Raw genomic sequence first — 21,012 nt, 5'->3', positions numbered from 1 at the left:
TTGCCATTGTTTATTTTAATTTTTTTAGGACTTATTGTTATCAGGCCCTGGATACTGTGTAGGAAGAGGAGGTCCAGGGCAGGGCTTGCTCTGCGGAGCAGGCTCGCTTAGCTGCTTGCCATGGAACCTGAGGAGTGGTAAGTAGAGAGGTGTATGTCCCTGGGACCTAGAGAAGGAGAATACTAATAAGATTAGTAAGGACAAAACACAGCGAAAAAGCTCAGAGCAGGCATGGGAAAGGTTTCAGGTACCTGGGCCAGGCTGGGAAGGGATGGTGGGCCAGATAGGATTTTCAGGTCTCATCTTAAGCACTAAAAGTGATGATCATCTTTCCTTGAAACCCAAACTTCCTTGGTTTCTCAGACACCACCCGCCCTCATTTCCTTCCCATGTCCCTGGCTTCTCAGATAAGGAATATGAAGGAGGAGTATGTTAAGAATGAGAGGGATGGCTAGTGTGTCAGGTGACGCTGGGACACCCAAGTGGAGGTGTCCAATAGGCCACAGGACATGTGAGTCTGGAGCTCGAAGAGCGGGTCCATGACATTATCAGATTATCCAAGATTTCTGCATCAGTTAGGGTGTTTAGTTGCAAGTAAAAGCAGCCATTTCTGACTAATTTAAGCCGAAAATGAGTTAATCAAAATACTTTTTTTAGGTAGTTCACAGCATTGTTGGGAAGGCCAGAGAATTAAGCTAAGAGCTAACTGGTCTACTGAAGAAACAATCGCTGTCATCAATGAGCACCAGGTGCTTCAACTTGTTCTGTTGCCACTGCTGCCATGGAAACCCCACCTTGCTGCAACCAACACTGTCACCAGAGAAGTCTCTGTGGTCCTGGCTTTTTTTCCTAATTACTACCACTAGACCTGCACCCTGGTTACAAGGGATGCTGGGAAATCAAGATTTTAATATATTTAGCTTCTAAATATATTTAGAAGTGAGGAGTGAGCTCTACCTCCCACCCTGAGGTGAGGAATTCCCCCAAAATAGGAAAGGGCTCAGATTGTATGCAGTCAACATGAATGACAACTATTCATTACAATGTCCTCAACCCCTATGCTGCTAGAAACCACTGGTGTAGAGTGGGCAGCAAGGAGAGCTAAGGCTGGGTGACTGGGGAATATCAATACAGAAAGGACATTCTTGAAGTGTTTAGTGGCTAGAAGTGGTGGACATTCATGCTTTTTCCCCAACCCTGCCTCAGACTTGCTGCCTGTAGTTTGAAGAACAGGCTGTGCTCCTGCAGTAAGAAGCAGAGAGCTGAGTTCTGTAGAGAGAAGGCTTCCCAGTCTATTCTTCCTCTCCTTGTGTTCTTAATGATGTTGGAGTCCAGGGGCGAGAAGACCAGAAATAGGTTTGACCATCTTCACTGAAAAAACACTCCAGGACACAATTATTGGTAAAGGAAAGTGCTATTTTTTAATTTGTTCTTGAATGTGTAGGTCCTTTTAAGATAAGTGATTCTTCCCCTTAAATATTCCTCCTTCATGCCCTCAACCACTTTAGATCCAAGTGCCACTTCGAGAAAAGGCCTAGGAGGAGCTCATCCTAGATGTCCAAGAAGGGGTGCAGCTTGAGGAATGGGCATATGGCTCAAGAAGCAGCACCAGCTACTGAAGACTTTCCTCAAAGCCGCTCAGTGTGGCCTGACTTGCTCTGCCTTGGCCAAGACTCCCCAGCTGTGTCCTACCCTCAGTATTCCGTCATTCCCTGTGTGGCCTGAGCTTTACAGTTCGAATCACCATTACCATCTTTAAAGCTGGAGAGCCTCTGAGAGATCACTGTTTTCAACACTCCCTCCCACTTTATAGATGGGGAAACGCTACCCAAGGTCATAATTGGCAGCTCATAATTGGCAGAGCCAAAATTTAGGTGTTCAGTCTCTCAAATCAGGTATCTTTCCACTACACCTCCCTACCTCCAAGAAGACAACCAACATCTGCCTCCAGCTCTAGAACAACTGGAGCAAGCAGGCAGTAATGATCAGTATGGCTGGGGAAGCCTAGGCTAAAACCAGGCCAGGCTGACCCCAGCAGAGCCCCAGGAAGTGATGAATCACAGCACTTCCCCGTCTCCCTTCACCAGAATGTTATCAGTGGCGGACCCCCGCCCCTGCCAGGATTCTCCTCCTGACTAGCAGGACTGGACCATGCGTGGAAACATGTTTTGCCATGATCCCAAGTTCCTCATCAACTGTGGCTGGCTCTGACTGGTATGGAGATCACTGTGATGAGCTGCCCACCAGCCTGGTAATCCTGTTTGCCAAAATGCTTCTTGGTAAGACCCAATCCACGCTCTTGGGCTAATTTAGATGGGGCCTCTGAGCAAACATGGCTAAACTCTGTCTCCACGCTGCGCTAGGAGTGTCAGAGGAAAGGCCTCACAGATGCTGTCCTCCCAGCAGAGCTAATAAACATGCTTGGCATGAGGATAACTAAGTCCAGGAACAGAAACGGGCTCAAATAAAGTGGGCAGACACTGAGGGAGGTGAGCAGAGGCAGCTGCGCTTCGTCCTACCTACCCAACTCCTGAAGAGGAGAGACCACAGGAAGCTAAAGATGTCCCCCTGTCAAGGTTTCAGGAAGGCTCAGTCTGCGTGGCTGAAAGGTAAGAGGATAATTCAGAGACTTGTGGTGCCATAAAAGCCAAGCAAGGAGGATATTTCAAAGAGGAAGTAGTGGATGGTGTGAAATGCTGTAGAGAGTTCAAGACAGTTGAGGACTGAAAGGTATTCATTTGATTTGGCAACTTGGTGGTCACTGGTGACCTGTGAAAAACTATATAGAGAGAGTTGAAGAGTGACTAAGAAGAATCAATGAAAAAGGGTCTTTTTTAAAGGAACTAGGCTGACAAGGAAAAAGTATAAGGGTCAACAGACTCTAAGAAATTTTGTTTTAATCTCAGGGAGAATTTTGCTTGCTTGTAGACTACATGGAGGAAACCAATGGAGAGGGAGGTGGAAGACCCCGGAAAGTGTGAGCAGTGGGATAAGGATGGAGCAAAGTCTTGGAGGACACATAGTAGGAATCAAGAAATAGAGCACCAAACAGAAGCCAGAGGAAAAGAGCTAAGGAGGGATATAGACATAGACAGATGGGATAGGGAGAGGAGCAAGTGCACAGGGAAGTTCTTGCTTTACGTCATCTCTTCTGTAAAGTGGGCAATGACGTCAGTCATTTGCTGAGAGCAAAGATGAAGGGCATGGACGGAAACAGAGTAATAACAAGTCAAAGATATACCAGTCAATACTGAGAGCCCAACTGAGGCTGTCAAATATGAATTTGCCATGCTTAGCAACCCAGTAAGAAGGAGCAGAAAATAGGCTGATGCAAAAAAATGGAGAATGGTTAATAGTTTCAGCAAAAGTTGACAGGGATGAGAAAGTTCAGGATGCTGAAAAAAAATTCAGCATATGATGGGCCATGGGTTCAGGCGGGGAGAGGAAGAAGCCCAGCAGAAGGCTGAAAGACTGGGAAAACAGAGAGAGAGCTGAGGTCATGGAACAGGGCTAAAGGAGCAGGCAATTTAAATAACTAGCAGTGAGGGAGTGAGAGAAGAGGAAATATAGGGGGTAGTGATCCAGAAGGAGCAAGGTCTCAGTTCAGGAGTTCAGAAGAGAAGACTATAGGTGATACCATGGAGTGAGAGAGGGAGTGGAGCCCAGGAAGAAACAAGGAGGGGCCTAGGTCCTAAGAGCAAGGCAAAAACATGCCACCAGAAATGGGTACAGGGAGCCAGAGTCCAGCAGGATTGATGGCAGGGCCTGCACAGAGCAGTGCCTATAGAGGGTCTGGTGGCTGCCACTAGGGAGAGGGTACCAGCAGAAGATGTGTAATTGGCGATTGCTAGAATTCAGTAGGGCCAACCTACCCAAGTTATGGAAGAGAGCTCTGCAAGTTCATGCTGCACCAATTTTACACTAAAATCCCCTTTGCATCAATTGAAGCCACTCCACTGTCCTGTCTCTCAGCACACCCAGGAGGCCCAGTTTCTCCTCAGGATTGCCTTCTGTACCGTAGAATCCAGAACTCATTGTATTTCCATTTCCAGACTTTGTCAAAGGCCAAAGGACTTGACTGACTTCAAAATGTGGCCATTACAGGACTAAGTCAAAAGGAGGATCCACTCAGATGTTTGCAAAGAACCGCTGAAGTCAGTCCACTCGCTTAGTAGCTTTTTAAAAAATTTCTAAATAGTCATGATCTGTTTTCTGCATGCAAAAACAAAGCAAAACAAAACATAACCATGACTCAAAATATTGGTTATAAGTATACAGGAAAAGCCAGGGAGAGGGCAGTGCTGTGAGGTAACCAGCACAGGGATGGTGTAGTGGGCCAGGGCCTCGCACCTTTGGAGGAAAGGAAACCCTCCCTCCCTCCCTCCCCTGCCTGCTCAAGTGCCTACGGGGAGCCTCTCAGCTTGCAAGTCTCTGTGATGGGAAGGGAATATGTGACTCGCTAACACATTCCTAAGGTCCTCTGGCCCAGTAGGCTACATCCAAGCTGGAAGCTTCATTGACAGGCGGGAAGCCAAGCATTTAACCAGGCCTTTCTGCTTCATATTCGTTGTCTCCAACTGGTCCTGGGGAAGAATCTCAAACAGGTTTGAGCCTGTCACAACCCTCACCTGGCTGCCCAACAAAAAGCACCATGAAGCTCACTCAGGTGAGGTGGGAATGTGGGCCACACGAAGGAAAGACGACCAAGAGCAGGAATTAATGAGGTAATTACAGAGAGAACCTTGCCAAGCCAACTAACCAGAGAGAAAGATTCGAAAATTGAAAAGGAAGTGGCCAGAGCCCAAACCGGAAAATCCTATGAGCCCCAAAGAGCAGAGGGCTAAGTTCAAACATTGTGTGGCTACCAGAGTATCAAAGACTTAGTTACCCCAAACTAGAAAACAGGATTATGGATGCCCACCTGCTTAGGAAAGCTTGGCAAGTGCTGGTGAAAGAATGGCAAGTCAGTGGGCACGGTCTGTTTTGAAGGAAGATGATCTCCCAGCCTCAGTGGAGAAGGAAATGAACAGTACCATCAACTCACACGGAGAGAAGACATGTTTTCTCTGATCAAAATGTTCCCATTAACAAAGGCCTGACAAACAAGAATTCCTTGAATTGCATCTCACAGCAAAAATAAAGCCATGGTCTGACTCCCTTGAAATTAGCCAAGCCATGACAGGACCAGGGAGAGCCGTGTCTCCAGGCCACTGAAATGCCAGGAATGCAGTTCCCCCACATATCAGCAATAGGTTCCTTCTCAACCAAGCCTTTGCTGGTGAGGTGGCCTGACTCTCAGCATCTGCCTATGCAGCTTCCTCCCAAACACCCTGCTTGGACCATGAAGATCCATCCGAGATGCAGACTGGAGCTCCGCTCCTGTTCCCATGGCTTCCAAAACACTTTTCTCTGCATTCTGGGAAAAGTAAAGTCCTGAAGTTCCTTCAAGGTCACCAAAGGACACTGGCTTCTCACCTCTCAGGTTTCCCTTTCTCCTCCCTAGACAGAACTTCCTCTACAAATGCTTAGGTCTGACTCCTGTCAGTCCCTCTGGCCTTCTCCAACCTCCAACAAAAAGGGCTACCTATAGAGTCTTGACCTTTTCTGGGCTGTGGGCAGCCGTGGGGCAGGCCAGCCAGAGGCCTCACTTCTGATCCTGGGCTCTGTGAACGTAGAGAGGGTGAGAACTAGGGCCTCTAAGCAGGAGGAGAGGCCCAGCAGACTGAGCTGGTTGTGGGTCATTCTCCCTGCCTCGCTGAAGCAGCAGCAGCTGCCTCACAGTTTTCCCAAGAACTCAAGATCCAGATCTCTGAATGGAGATAATGAAGGGATGGTTACCAACAATCACTTCTAGGAGGGCAGGTTCTCACACCAAAGAAGAGCTATCAGCCCAAAGTAAGTGGCACAGAGGGTAGGCTCTGAAGGTGACATCTTCGTACGCCTGCAAGTGAAATCGGAGTCAGTGGTCTCTGCACTGCCACCCAGCCCAGTCAAGAATGCCATGCCATCCAGAGCACTTTCACAGCAGCCACCTAAGTCAACACAGGAAAGGAGGCATGGAAAACAAATACCCTGAAAACCGTTAGAACCCAAATAGGCACCAATCCTCGTTAGAACCCAAATAGGCACCAATCAAGACCTATGGCCTCTAGAAGCCTCCCTTACCCTTGCCCAGGGCAGGTGCCTCTGTCCTGGCAGGCCAAGCAAAGGCAAACAGTGACAGTCTTTGGCTGTGCTGGGCCAGGGATCACAGGCCTGCCATATGTCAGAACCTCTCTCCCTTTTACCTCCTTCGGGGCCCTGGAGGAGTTCAGATACATACATTGTTCCTGAGCCCTGTACACCGGAAGGTGAGAAAGTCTGCTTTCCTCAGCAGAAAGAATTCACCGAGGAAGTTAGGTCCGCCTGAGCCTGACTAGGTTTGGTCTTGTCAAGTGGCCCCTACACATCTGATTATTCCAGTAATAGGGCAGACTTCCCTCTTCGCTCTTTATTACTGAAATCTTCTCTGAAGTGGACGCACTATGGCTCCCAAATAAATGCTGTGAGATGCAAACGGCAAAGAAGAGCACTACACAGCTCAACAAGACTCGTCTCACACCCACGGTCTGAAGAGAATGAGCTGAAAGGTGGGGAGGAGTGGTCACAGGATGGGACACTGGCTGCCAGGGTGCTCGGTCCCTTCCAGCTCTCACACCTGGGAGATGCTGTTGGCCATGCGGAACGATGTTCTTTTTACTTTTTCATTCTCCTGAAAGAAAAAATATGGAATTCAAATGACCAAATGTAGGATTTATTAACATGAAAAGCTAAATGTCCAGACTGGCATTCCTCAGAGTCAAAGTGTTTTCTTTTATCCCAGGAACACAGCAGTAAAACTCACTGAAGATACTACACATTGTGTGTTAAGTATCGTAAACAACCAGGGATGGCTGTTTAGACCCTGGCACACAGTAGGCAGGCAACACATTTCAGTGGAATTAAATAGCACCGAATTGATGTTTCAGGTCTGCACAAGTGGGAGCAGCCAAAAAGTCAGAGGAGCTCTCTTTGCTACAAGCAACACCTCCCCTTCCTTCTCTAAACCAAGGCGCTGAAAAGATCCCTTCCTTTCTCCCAAACCCAAGTTGAGATCAGGCACTGGGACCAGGTACTTCTCTTCTTATGAGATGACAATGCAGAATAACCAGCACTGAGTTAGGAGTCAGGAGGCCTGGTTTCTCACCCTGGTTCTGCTGCTAATTTGCTGGGTGACCTTGGACAGGTATATCCACCTCTCTGAGTTTTGAGCCTCAGTGGAAATTGGACTTGATGAGCCTGACACTGCCCTGTCTTCCTCATAGGCTAAGGGGTTGGAAGTGGGGGTCCATTGTCACCACTTTCTCTTGTGCCACCTGAGCAGCTTCACCTTAGGTTTCTCTGTGCATGCTGCTTGGGTGCCCCCGGCCTGCCCAATCACCTACCCACCCACCTGCCTGCCAGCTGGGAGCAACTCTTTACCATGTGTCGCCGCCGCCTCTTGGGTTGGATGCCCTCCTGCACATAGGGGGGCCACAGGAAGCCCTGGGGAGTGGAATACCCACTCTCGCTAGACATCTCCTCGGAATCTGAGTCCTCCTGCCTTGGCTGGGCAAACTGTTTCTCCGGGTAGATCTCCTTCAGCCAGCCCTCAAAGAACACTTCCAGGCAGCGGCCAGCCTCTGCAACCTCCGAGTCGGGCTGGAGGGAGAGGAGAGCAGTGATAGGCGGGCCCTTTTCCACCAGCCCATCTCTTCCAGGTCCCTCAAGAGCTATACAGACAGTAGAAAGCGTGGCTGGGTCTCCTAAATGTTGGAACTTGATATTTTCTCCTCAGGCCTCAGGATAACCAGTTTGTATCAGCTCTTAAAGCAGAAGTGACCCTGACAGGTACCCACAGATGGCCAATCACTAGCACTCCCCATCTTCCTCCTGAGTCCATGCTGAGGCCAAGTGTGGGAGGGAGCTTTTAAAACACTCACTACAGTAGGCCCCAGAAGTTCTGCTCCCAGGTCCTCATAGCAGCCCAGGACCAAACCTGATACCCTCATATAGCCATGACAGTCTTGGGGTCACTGGGAAGTAGGGCAGAGGGAAAACAGGCAAGACATACATAATTGAACTTAGCACAGTTCCAGAACATGAGGCGCACGTCTGACACCACCTCTTCTGGGGTGGTGTAGTGAGCTGGGTCCTTCTTTTGCAGCTTCCTCCGGATGATTGACAGGTCCATAGGCCTCTTGATAATCTGGTAGTAATGCCGGGCCTTGGGGCAGGAGAGAAGGCAAAGCAAAGCAGGAAGAGAGAAGAAGGGGAGGTATAGATAAGAAGGAAGGAGAGATGGAGAGTGAGTTGGAACAGAAGTGAAAGAACATAAGAAAGTGAAAGGCAGCAAGAAGGAAAGTGTAGAGAAAAAAGACAGAGGGAAAGGAAAAAGGAGGAAAGTTTCACTTGTCAAGTCAGGTGTGATGCAACAGTTGGGGGGCTGTGGTGGCCGCAGCCCCCCGGGGCCTCTAAACCATCCACAGATTAATCATACTTCCAGAGGCCAAGCTCTGAGCCCACCCTGGGCACCACCATGACCTGTCCCCAGGCCTAGGGCCCTCTGAGCAGAAAGCACAGGAGCAGGCAGGAGCAGCGAGGCCTTCCTTACCAGTGGGCTGACAGGTTCGTGGAAGGGCAGGCTGAGGCTATTGCAGCACAAGGACAGTACCAGCTTCTCGCACTTCTGCAGAAGTCAGAATTGGCAACAGAGTTACTTGTTCTGGCCTCACCTCAATAAGAACTAAAGACAGTGACCCTATCAACTCTAGAGGGTTTGGCTCTGTCCCACAGGGGACAAGCCACCATACTAAGGCACAGTTCAGCCTCCTAGGCCAGAGGAAAGCTGGCAGAAGGAAAATCATAGCAAAGCCCCATGGGCCAAGCTGTCAGGCACAGCCCAAAAGAGAGGTACTTGGAGAGGCTCTCATCCCCTGAGAAAGGCCTCAGCCCCTACAGGCACAGGGAGGCTGCCCCAGGTGGGGAACCTTGTTCCCAGAGACCCTCCCTACCTTCTGGTCATGTACACTCAGGCCTGGAGGGGCCCGCACTCCAGGCTGGTTATAGCGTGCATTTTCGCAGTCGTACTCTATCTCGGGCTGGGTCAGGCTGCGGCACAAGGTGCACGCCCAATCTCCCCTGCAGAGGCAGATGGGGCCAAGTTAGGTCTCAGCACATTGCCCAGAGCCCCCTCCCCTGTCCCTCTGCCCCAATACAAGCGTAGGGGATGGTGGCAAGGGAAACTGAGGCCTTAGCCTTGTCCTGTAGGAATGGCTTCCTAGCCACAAGCTTGAAAAAAATTCAGTAACTCAGGATTTAGCAAATCCAGAAAAACTGGAGTTAGCAAGGGGCTGGGAGGCGAGTATGGGGACAAATCTTTGTGCAGGAGGAAGGTGGGAACAGAGGAAGAAGGGAAGCTACCCAAATTTCAAACATCTATCTGTCTGTGTGCAGAGGCGGACAGCTGTAGGCCCACTAACTCACAGACCTGCAGTTCATGCAGGCCCCGAGAGGGGAGGAAGCCCATCCAAGGGAGCTCTGTGGGCCTGGCCTGGAATAATCATCCCTAGGGGATCACCCTGCTGGCCAGGTGATGGCCCTAGACTAGCATGACTCACCCTGGGAAGCTGAGCAGGGCTGGCAAGTGGCAGGAAAGGTGGTACACTTTGGGGCAGCGGTCACAGCACAGCAACTCTCCCCCATTGAGGCACACAGCACAGAAGTCCTCATTCTCTATCGGTACTGGGGGCCCCTTCTTGGCTCCAGGGGTTCGAGGAATGAGTCTTTGTTCTTCAGGACATGCACTCTCCACCTCTGGTGGCCGCTGCCCAGCCAGAGAAGTGACAGTGACCTTTCTTCCCCCCAGACTTGGGGCCTGGATGGCATCAGGCAGGTTGTCCTGGCTGACCTTGGGGAAGCAGTGAGTCTGAGCAGTCAGAGCCAACAAGTTGTTGAGGGAAGGAGGGGTAGCACTGACAAGCTCTCGGCACCAAGCTATTCCAGGACCCCAAGCCAGCCAAGCCCCATGAATGCTGGTAAGGCTCCCTCCTAATGTGCACCTCACAGGCCCCTTGCAGCAGGAGACAAAGTCTGGCCAAGCTGCAGCCCCACTCAGAGACTCAAGACAAGGCCAGAGCCAGAACTCTGGCAGTAGCAGAGAGAAAAGATAGGCTCCAAGGCTGGGCCAAGGTTCAAGGTCAAGGCAGAACAAAGTGGTACCTTAATGGACATGCTGGAGGACTCAGCACCACACTCGATGATCAGCAGTAAGCTCCCATCCTGATCATTCTTCGGTGGCTTCAACTTGAACACAGGCATCTCTCCTGAGGAGGCAGCACAGATCTTGAGCCGCTCCAGGCGCACATAAGGAATCTTGGGTTCACTGTTGAAGGGTCTGTGGCAAGAGAGACACCCCTGGGTCTTGATGGGAGCCTCCTCTGGCCCCGCTTCATCGGTGATCACACAACTGAATTACTGCTTGAGATCTCCTCAGTCCAACCCTCTAGAGGCCCATATTCTGCCCTCTTGCCCAGCTCTGGCCAGGCCCTGACAGGCCCTGGGAAGCCATTTGGTCAAAGAAGGGGGGTCCCTGAAGAGGAAGGACTGCATGCAGAGCACATGCCTTCCAGTACAGGAGTCAGGACACCCTCCCACAACCATCCCAGATGCCTAACTATACAGACCCCACGTGAGGGGCCAGGGCTTGAAGAAAACAGTTGCAGGTAAATGACTGCTTCTGGTTAAGTCAGCAAGGCTGCTTACTTCCTGTGCCAACCTCCCAGGACACAAAGTTGGGGGTGGGAGAGGGAGGTTGGGCCAAGAGTCTGTTACCTGACACTCTGGTTCTCTTTTGTGTCCAGCTCTAGGGCGCCTGGTTTAAAATTCTCACACTCTAAGGCAAAAGACAAATAAATACCTGTGACATAGATTTATGACAACACACCCTGTCAACCATACCTTCCACTCATATTTGCTACTCACACCTTTGGCCACATACATGTCACACGATTGTTACCCACACTGTAGTCATCCATAGTCGTGGCAATCCTGCTGTGGCTCTCCTTCCTGAGAGCGGAAGAAGGCCATCTTTTTTTAAAAAGATAAACACAGATGATGCTCGGAGGCTGCCTAGGGGTGCATGTTGGGTCAGGCACTGAGAGGCCAGCTTCTCACCTTGGAAATGAGCTCAGAAATCACTTGTTCCCCATACAGTGGTGTTACCTGCTCTCAGGAATCATTCTATCCAGTCTCTGCCTTTTCAGCCAAATGCATGGATTCTGGCACTGCCTGAGAATCCAGCTCACACTCCATGGGCAAGAGGCTCCCAGGAGCCCTACCCAGAGTAGTGCACGCTGTGTAGACGGGCAGGAGTCAGTGTGGGGAGAGAGGAGGAAACTACTGTTTATTGAGCGCCCGCTCAGCACCAGGCACTGTCTTGGGTGCTTTCCATGGACAAGCAGGGTTCAAAATATTTAACTGCTTAAAATTCAGGGTTATATTATTGTGCAGTTAATAAGAACCAATGATCATTCAGTTGGTCTTTCAGTCAGTGTGAGGATAAAAGGAGAAAAATTGTTTCATTTTCATTTATTAAGTATATAGGAAATAGACGGATCATTGCAAACTAAACCCAGTTTGCATGCTGGGTTTACACTGAACTGAACTGAAAAAGTCCCAAATGCTCCCTCGGCAACTGCTTTCTAACCTTCCATGTAGCGCTCAGCTTCCAGAAGAAAAGAACCTTAGCCCAGCCCCATTTGAGAAGGGGTGGAGGGAGCTGAGAAGAGGATCAAAGCCAGTCTCCACCGGTCCAAATTCCCTTTACCATAAGGCACAACACAGACCCATGTTACTGCCCGTGCAAGGCGAATTCTTGTTACTGCAGAGTAAGTCATCGAATGACTTCACTGTAGTTATCTGTCCCAGGAGCCTGTGAAGTCGTTATGATTAGCTCCATTTACAGAGAAAGAAACCAGCTCAGAAAGACTAGGTATCTTGCCCAGGATCAAGCATAAGGAGACAGAGCTGGTTTTCTAACTTAGATCTGACTCCGTATCAGACATGCTCTTTTCCCTAAAATATTTTGCCAAAGGTAGCTCTTCTGAGTTCTTCCCGTTTCCTCCTACCTATAACCCAGACCCCCAGAACCTTTTGCTTGGGGACTGTTACAAGGAGGCTGGATCAGTCACGGCCACAGTGAGGGAAACAGAGCAGGCATCAGTAAGGCAGTTCTGGAGGGAGAAGTGAATTTAGCCTGAAAGCGACACACTGCTCCCTCCGCTTAGAGGCTGGCTGCTGACCTCTGTCCCACCTGGCAGTGCTGAGCCCATATCTGCTCAGTCTGTGGCCGCACGAAAGGCAGGCTGCCTCCTCCAGTCTCACCTTTTGGGTTCTGGTACTGTTGCAGAGCCGCGGATGTGTTGACCACTGGGACCAATGGAGGTTTCTTCACAGAGAGGTTAATTGGCTCCTCCAGTTCTGAGGGGATAGCCAGGTCCTTGGAAGCATCCAGACCAGGGACTATGGGGCCTTGTCCCAGAGAGTCAGTGAAGCGGGCAGAATCTTCACTTTCCATCTTTGAAAAGTGAAAGGCCAACAAGAATAAAAGAAATCAGACATTTTTGCTGTTAGTGATCACAGAGCTGTCAAGCTAAGGCGAGGATAAGGCCTTCAGGGGCCACCCTTTTGCCCAGTGATGAGCAGAGGAAGTTGAATGGCATGTCCCCAGGACTTACCTTACACAGGGAATTCCCCAGCGAGGCATCAGCCCCATCCCCAGGGCACAGGATCCCTGCAGCTCGGCCAGAGCCAGGACTGTAGCTGGATCTACTTTCCGGCTGCATATCAGAAGCCAGAGGCATGCTCTGCAGAGGACAAGTTGCCAGACTCGGCACAGGTTGTGTGGGACCAGAGATCAGGATGGGCCTAGCCTGAGAGTGATCACTTGCCAGGCTTGTGATGGCCTGGGAGGAATCATTCATCAGGTTGGTCGAGGACTGGGGTGTGCCACACACAAGACTGGGCATGGTCTGCAGGTGACTGGCTGTCAGGCTGGGCATAGCCTGATTTTGACTGCTTGTCAGGCCAGACATGGTTGTAGGGGGGCCACGCAGGAGGCTTGGTACTGCCCGGTGGGGACCAGCTGTCAGGCTGCTCACACTCTGGATTTGTGGCTCTATGGTCCTCGCCAGCCTGGTAGATGACAGCTCCATCTCCAGACTGTTGGAAAAGCCCATGATGCTCACCGAAGTGGAGTGCTGCAGGAGCAAAGACAGAGCCAAGTCAGGCTGTTAGCTGAGAATGGTGGGAGGGAGAGGAAAGATGCAGCCCACAAGAGCCACCATGCTCAGATTTCACTCTGGCCTCAGAGTCTAGTAGCTGCAGAGAATCAGACAGCACAGGAAGTCCTGTTTCCATTCCCCTACACAAAGAAGACTGAGAGGCTATGGCACAGAGAGACAGGCACAGGCTGAGGACACTGGTGTGCGTGTGTGAGAGAGACAGACAGAGACAGAGAGCTAGAGTGACAGAGACAGCCTACCACCTGACCTGAGGGTGGTACACACATACACACACCACCCCCCGCATAAGCCACATCCTTCACCTCCGTCCACTACCTACGCAAAGGGTCAGACTATGACACTTCCCTCCAATTTCACATTCCCCTCTGACTAAACCACTAGTGGCTTCTCTTCCCTTCTAGGGGCTTTACAGGATAGCTTCTGCTACAAAAAAATGGGAGGGAGCTCAGAAGGCTCAAACCGTGATCTGCCTCAGACTTTCTTTGAAATAATGTCAAGGCTTGGGGAGCCCCAATGAGTCCTGGGGAACCTAGGTCAACTCCAGGGCCTTCTCACAGCTTTGCTCAGAACCATTCCAGCACCACCAGCATTAGATGAAGGCTTTGACCGAGAGATGTAAGGGTCTTTTCTAGGCCTACGATACCCACCAAAGACACTCTAAACCGGAAGCAGAGAACGTCAGAGCAGCTAAATCTTAATTTGACCCAATCTGGACAATCATAGAATGAGGCAATAATGTTCCAACCCCAAGAATTCTTTTCTCACCTCTAACTGCTTGGTGACCCAGGGAGAATAGACTTAAAAGATTGATAAAAAGAAGTTGAAATCATACAGTTTTCTGCACCAAATCCATTCGGTTTTTCAGATTGGAGAAACAGATTTGATGGAGGGGAGAGGGTAGAAGACTGATTCTAAATGTAATCTCCAGGAATTTATAAGTTTGATTATCCCGACTCTTTTTTTTTAAGACTAAAGATATAACAATTTGGCATCTTTTGAAAGTCAAAGGGGAAACAAGGAGAAAACATCTCTAAGCTTCCAGAATCAGCATCTTACACCTCTTATTCCTTTCCCCATGAGTAAGACATTCAAATTTCCACACCATTCCTTTGCATAGGGCTTTTGTATGAACTATGGCCGCAAAGCAGGACAAGGGACAGGTCATGAAGGCCTTGGGAGCATTGGCAAGCATTTTCACTGTTAGTCTAAGAACAGTGGAGCACAGTAGGGTTTTATGCAAAGGAATGATGTGGTCAGATTAGTGTTTTGAAAATATTTCTCCCCTGAGGAGGCTACTACTGTAGTCAGGGAAACTATGGAATTGTAACTCAGGCGAGGGCACCAGCAGTAGAGAGAGGAATTAGTGGGAATATTCAAGAGATGTTTAAGGGGTGGAATTAATGAGTTAAACAAATAATAAGCGATCTCCCTGAGATCAGGAATGAGACTAGGATGGACGAGGTTGAACAGAAGTCGTTACAGTAGCCATCCTAGTTTCATTCCTGATCTCAGGGAGATCCTTTCACTATTTCACCACTGAGTATAATATTTGATGTAGAATTTTTGTAGATTGGGAATCCAGATCTCCGGCACAGAAGCCACACTCTTAATTCTGGCCTGTCTGCCTCTGCGCTCACTCCCTCCCCCTGTCTCCCGCACACTCAGTTCTACGATCTCTATCCTTCCCTCACCTGCTCTTTCTCTCTTGACCTTATCTTTCTTCCTCTCGTTTTTTTTCTTTCTTCTTATATCTTTTTTTCCTCTCCCAACCCTTTTCTCTGATTTAACTGCTTTAGTAAAGCTTATATTTTCTATTCTTAATTCTCAATTTTAAAAGCACATGAGCTAAATACCCTTATCTCTCCAAAAAAAAGTTTGCTTTTTATATGTTCCTTGGTAGCACAACAGTCTTCAGTAAAAAGACCTCAATTTGCTCTATAGTCTAAATCCTAAGAAAAGGTGAGGAGAAGGAGGGATGGGGGAAATGCTCAAATCAAATTGGATAAACTAGGCATGGAGCCCAGATTAAGGGATGGAGGCAGAAACAAGGGCTATTTCAAACATGCCATGGCTTACATCCCTTGGCATCCCCTTGTCATAGTTATGCACTACCATAGCTTTCTAATATTCCATATTTTCTTAGCCTTGGACAAGAATGATTACTGCATTCCCTTTTAAAATACACGACAGGCTAATCCTCTGAGCTGGATTCTTTCACCTTTTCCCTATTTGACATTTATATTTAACGCACTTCTGGTGTTCATCTCATCTACCAATGACATAGATGGATCTCAGCAAGATCCTTGGTATCAAGCATTGAGAGCACCTAAATCCATGTAGGACCATTCTAAGCAATGATGGTCAGGTGCTGTATGTCACAAGATATGCACAAGATTAAATTCCCAAAGACACAACTTTCCAGATCAGGAGTAGAGATCACATTTGTAGGATATCATCTCCCCTGTCCTGATTACTTATTGCATATCATGAAATGAGAGTTAATATAATGACAGAGGAAAGGAGGGCATGCAGACAGGGCCATGGAAGAATTGTGGAAACTCTGACACAGTTTATTTTGAGCTGAGCCTACTGGATCTGCTCCCACTACACTCAGCACACAGTACGAGGTCAGTAACATGTCCTAAGTTACTGCAAACTAGACTGGTCTCTTTCATGTCCACATCTACAACCAATCTCAACAGAGGCCAAGGCTATCAAGAGGTGGGGTGAAGAACCTGGGAAATGTCCATGGGGGAATTCTGAGAAGGGACTCGGTGCAATGAGGAATCCAGCCCCAACTCCATTTCTACAGGCGACACAAACAGCGGCATTTCTGGAACCTATGTATGCCGTGTGTTGGTTATTTTTGTACTTCATATGGCTCTCTGGAGTGAAGAGCTGCAAAGCATTAAAACAAAAGGAACTTATTTCATGTATAGGAAGAAAGAGGGGAGTTGAGAACCTCCATTCTACTCTGTTGCCAGTGCTACAAGATGAGTGGGGGCAAGCAGAGGCCAGCAAAGCAGGCTGGGTCTCAAGGGCCTGGAAGGAAGTTAAGGACGTCTTGAGAGTATACTAGGGTTGAAGAAGGGCTTGGAAATGTGGCCATATCTGACATTTGGTGCCTCACACACAGGAGCTCATCTGTCAGCGGAGACAATGGTGCCTGCCCTCTCTAGCACCCAGGATGGTTCAAAGATCAAATGAGAGAAGGTGAAAGTATATGGCCAGCTGTAAAGTCTGTCTAGGGCAATCACTGACACTTCCAAGATGTCAGCTACGCAACAGACACCTTGACTTCATCTTTATATACAAAACCTTCAGATTTCACGACGGAAAATATGTATTTTGAGAATTGCAAGTGAAAATAAAATATTCTCTAGTTCAGGGAGGAAGAGAAGTCAAAAATGTCAAAAACATTACTCTGATAATCAGCTCATGTCACCTCTGGTGTAAAAGGGGAGACTTCCCTGAGCCCAAAGAGCCCCCTGTCACCTCCCTGACCTAGCATCTCCTCATTTGCCTCTAACTTTCTCTCCTCCCAAACTGTACATTCCTATCCCTGTCCCTTTCCTCTTCTTGTTTCTTATCTCTTCATCTCTGTCGCCTTATCTCTGTTTGCCACCAGTTTAACCCTGTGAACTGTCTGAATCACCTCACCTGGAACCTATATAATCTACCTGTCTGAACCACCTGCTTCCACAACTTGCCTGACCTGCCACCTCCCTGAACTGTCTGACTTTCAACCTCTTCTACTAGTAACCTAGGCAATCCTTCTCCTGTCTAACCCATCTCCTGCTTGATCTGTGCTCTGTTACCTGCTGTCCTCACTCTCCCCATCCTCACTGCCCAGATCTTTTTCTGGAGTTCAATGTGCTTACATTATTATTCTAATGATTGTCATATGGTGTCGTCAGAGAAGATATTGTTCTTTCATTTTAACAGGACGGGAAATTGAGACACAGAGTGATTACCCAGATCTCCCAAGATCATACAGGCCCAAGACTAGGAATCTGGGCCCAGCTTTAAAAATCTGCTGGCTGGTCTTGATTTTGTGCCATTAGCTAGAAAGCTAGTGTCCTAGTAAGATGCGATTGAGAAGTCAATAAACAGACACTTAGTGCACATGCCCTGAGTTTAATACAAGTTTCAGGTTCTTACAGCAAGATGATATTGCTGGAGATAACGTAGAGCAGATAGGGTGGTGGTCCACAGAAATTAACTTTCCAGATATCTGAAACAACCTCTTTCAGTAACAAAATGCAATTGGTTAAAAATATTATTTTGAAGGGGAGCACTTTTAAAACACTTTAAACACTACCCTGTCATATTAAGCAGAGTACCAGGAGCCTGATGAGACCATTTCTTAGCGACATACAGGAACTTGAAGGAACCTCTGTTGCTGGAGTATGGTGGGCTATAATTCAGTGATACTTTAGAGAACTTCTAAGAACATTTGTTGTTCTTTCCTTGCCCTTTCACTGAATGACCTCACACTGTGGCACTTTCCCAGGTGATGTTTCTTGTCTTCTCCCTTGGTGTTAGCTGCCATTATAGAAGTCCTGACTCCCCGCTCCTAATCTGCTTACTGCTATAATGTAGAAAAGCTAAAAATTTCCAAAGAAAACCACGCAACTAAGCTTGCTAGATCAAGAACTCTGACTAGATACCTGCATGTGGACTTATGATCTTGTAGAGAATATAATGTGTGGGGTTTGTGCTATCTGTTTTTGTTGCTGCCACAAAGCTTTGCCTGCTCACTTCTGGTTCCAGTAGTTAAAATTGTCAAAGACTGGCCACCACGTAAATGTGCAGAGGAGAAGGGAGTAATGACTTGGGAGTTGTGTCTTGGAAACATATTGAAGGCCTTCACTCTGGCGGAAGGAGACAGATAAAGAGAGAAGGATAGAGGTAAATAAGATTTGTGAATTAAATCTTGCAATATTTGAGTGCTTCAACAGCTTCAGATTAGGTAGACTGGTTTAACAGTAGTAGATCTTGAACCAACTGAGTCAGATAGCTGAGGGAAGAACTAACTTTTCTGGCAAATGGTTTCCCAAGTTGATTTTTAATAGAGAAGTTGTTGCTCTTATTGACAGTGAGTACTCCTCCAGCTCAGTATAAAGCTCTTGTACAAATTAAGCCTTTTCCTGTGGATGTGACTATGCTGATATATGCTAACTGAGCAGAGTGAGATGGGGAAATGCTCGTGGGTGATGAGGAGAGAAGAACTGAAGGGTGCGCAGTGCCCTGATGATCCAGGGAAGACAAAAACAGGAAAGAGGATCCCAGAGTGTGAGGTGGAAGGAAGAGGAGAGGAATAAATGGATTCCAGCAAATCAGAAGCGAAAGCCAAAATGAGTGGAACCCTCAAAACCCAAACCTTGGAGACTCAGGAGAATTAGGCCAGAGGTATTTTGACCAGGCCAGGGTAAGGAATTTAGGGCCTAGGAGCCAGAACCTGTTTTCCCATAGACCAGGAGACCTATACAAAGATCTGGGGTTTGGTCTGTGAATGAAATCAGGCTAGAACTAACGAGACAGGCTTCCTAGAGGGCGTAAAATTCAGGGAGCCAGACCTGGGGAGTGTTTGGCTTGGTTCCTGAGTAGGACAGAGCGGATCTCTGTACAGTTCTGCATATGCTGATCAGGACACAGGTTGTACTCTAAGAAAACCTCACCAGGCCCTGGGAACATTATGAGCAAAAGCTGGTATCAGAGTCATGCTATGATGAAAAGATCATTGCTGGGGTTGAAAATGCATGATCTGGTCCATAGGAGTTGATTTAGTTAATTTAGTTAGTTTAGTTAGGCCAAGGCTTAGAGTACGAGTTTAAGCAAGTCATTTCCCATCTCTGGGCTTTAATTTCCTCCTCCACAGGTTAATGGAAATCTCACTGAGTTGTAAAGATTGAATTAAGAGCTTAGGCATCACAGTTGATACTGGTATAAATGCTATGCATCTGAGTCACTATCCTTTACTCTTCTGCATCACTCTTAATAATCTGGACCACAGGAATGCCTACTGCCTTGGTATCATTTACTGAAAATACATCTCAGACTCCTCTCAAGCTATAAGCAGCAACCTGGTGGCTTCAAAGTTCTCACTTGAAGATCTGGGCTATATTATGAGCAGAAGAGAGGTCCTTCTTGCAGGTGAACTGGGGCGCAGACAGGGCTCTCTGTGATGCCTGCAGCCTTGACTCCATGAGAGCTTTGAAGAAGAGTGTGTATATTTTTCAGCAGTCGACTAGTTCAGAAGTACGTAATGATGCCATTCAAATGTCTTCCAGTCTCACTTGGGATGTAAGGGAGTTCTGTTGCAGAGTTGTTACCATGGTCTTTCTTCAGAGTGGGTAAACCAAGATTAGGAAGCTTAGGCAACAGCTAGTGCCAGACAAATGTCAAAATTCATTCAAAAATATGCTGCTGGATGCAGGGAGGGTAGCTGGATGAGCTGCTCCTGAGATTGCAGAGCTCAAGCCCACTAGAAAACCAATGATCACACCTTCACATCTCATGTTCAGCAGCAATCAGTTTTCACCATAAGCTCATTTAGTACCAACTCCTAGGTACTTGTGCACCGCTGCTCTGCTGTAACAAAAGTCCTCCTTGTGGTCAGTGAGCAGCTCAGAGCATCAATGAGTCCCTGTGGACACACAGAGAGGTGCAGGTGCCACAGGTTCCTCTGCTCTGTGACCTGCAGACAGACTTCTGACTTCCCGGGCTCTCACAAGCCATCACAAGCTGAGGAGTGGGCTGGAGGCTAAAACATCTTTACCAGATAAAGATAACCAAGACTAAACGAGGCTGGGTCCTAATAAAACCTCTCCCCAGCAAGGCCTTAGGCTACTTCAAAGATTGCGAAGGCAGGACAACCCAGCAAGTGAGAGGCCAAATGGAGTCCTACTTCTCCCAGTGCAGTGCACAAAGAGAGACAATTTAACCTAGTCATTGAATACAGGGTTGAGTCAGGAACCTGGGCTCTGGTCCTAACACTGCCAAGGGTTAGCTGTATAACTCTTAGGTGGGTCACTTAACCTTTCTGTGTCTCAGTTTCCACATTTTTCAAAGGGGAATAAGAAAGTAGTTTCCTTACAGTATTTCTAGGATAAACAAAGAAATAAAATGGAATAATCCATGTAAAAACCTATGGAAAAAAGTAGAAAAATGCTATATAAAGTATTATCATTCAATAAGATGCTCAAAATGTTGTTTGGTATCCTCAATCTTCACACCCTCCACCCTGCCCAATACCACCTTCAAGGCAATGAATTCCCTCAAAAAAAAAAAAAGCCTTTTTTCTTATTTCAGTAACCATGTGTGCAACCAGACCTCTCTCAGTCAAGTGGACCCAAAGCTTCCTCTGGGCGGGGACAGCAACCTTGAGGTTCCTTTTCCTGGGAGTCCGGGTCATGTTGTAGCCTATAAAACATCTGAAAACTTCCAGGCCACCTGCCCTGCCAAACTTCTACATGAGCCCAGGTTAATAAGGGCCAGGGGCTGCTCAAAATGAGAAGCTGGGGATCCTAGGACCTTCACTAACCCCACTGCCAACCTGCAGCCACACCGGAGGGTAGTATCCCCTTGCTGCTCAGAGAGCCCTGTGGGCCACACCCACAGGCAGCACAGACTCCATGCTTGCCCGTGG

At 48.1% G+C, this 21,012-nt stretch overlaps 1 protein-coding gene across 8 annotated transcripts in view; it reads right to left on the bottom strand.

Moving 5' to 3' along the window:
* Nucleotides 1-1,412: 1,412 nt before the first annotated feature.
* Nucleotides 1,413-21,012, bottom strand: part of TRIM66 (tripartite motif containing 66) — a 59,187-nt gene continuing 39,587 nt past the window's right edge. For 7 of the 8 annotated variants that reach the window (XM_046638643.1, XM_046638647.1, XM_046638646.1 and 4 more), the window contains 10 exons: nt 12,795-13,316; nt 12,442-12,634; nt 10,891-10,951; nt 10,279-10,453; nt 9,678-9,967; nt 9,072-9,198; nt 8,672-8,746; nt 8,132-8,284; nt 7,501-7,719; nt 1,413-6,751 (listed from right to left, as the gene is read on the bottom strand). In XM_046638643.1, coding sequence (XP_046494599.1) covers nt 6,692-6,751; nt 7,501-7,719; nt 8,132-8,284; nt 8,672-8,746; nt 9,072-9,198; nt 9,678-9,967; nt 10,279-10,453; nt 10,891-10,951; nt 12,442-12,634; nt 12,795-13,316 — 1,875 coding nt within the window. In that variant the 3' untranslated portion in view covers nt 1,413-6,691. Of the gene's footprint in view, nt 6,752-7,499; nt 7,720-8,131; nt 8,285-8,671; nt 8,747-9,071; nt 9,199-9,677; nt 9,968-10,278; nt 10,454-10,890; nt 10,952-12,441; nt 12,635-12,794; nt 13,317-21,012 lie in introns of those variants that run through there. The other variant, XM_046638649.1, reaches the window with a different exon arrangement.

Source organism: Equus quagga, chromosome 14, assembly GCF_021613505.1.
Source record: "Equus quagga isolate Etosha38 chromosome 14, UCLA_HA_Equagga_1.0, whole genome shotgun sequence".
Taxonomy (NCBI): Eukaryota; Metazoa; Chordata; class Mammalia; order Perissodactyla; family Equidae; genus Equus; species Equus quagga.
The sequence above is the reverse complement of the archived record's forward strand: the minus strand, read 5'-3'. Positions and strand labels throughout refer to the sequence as shown.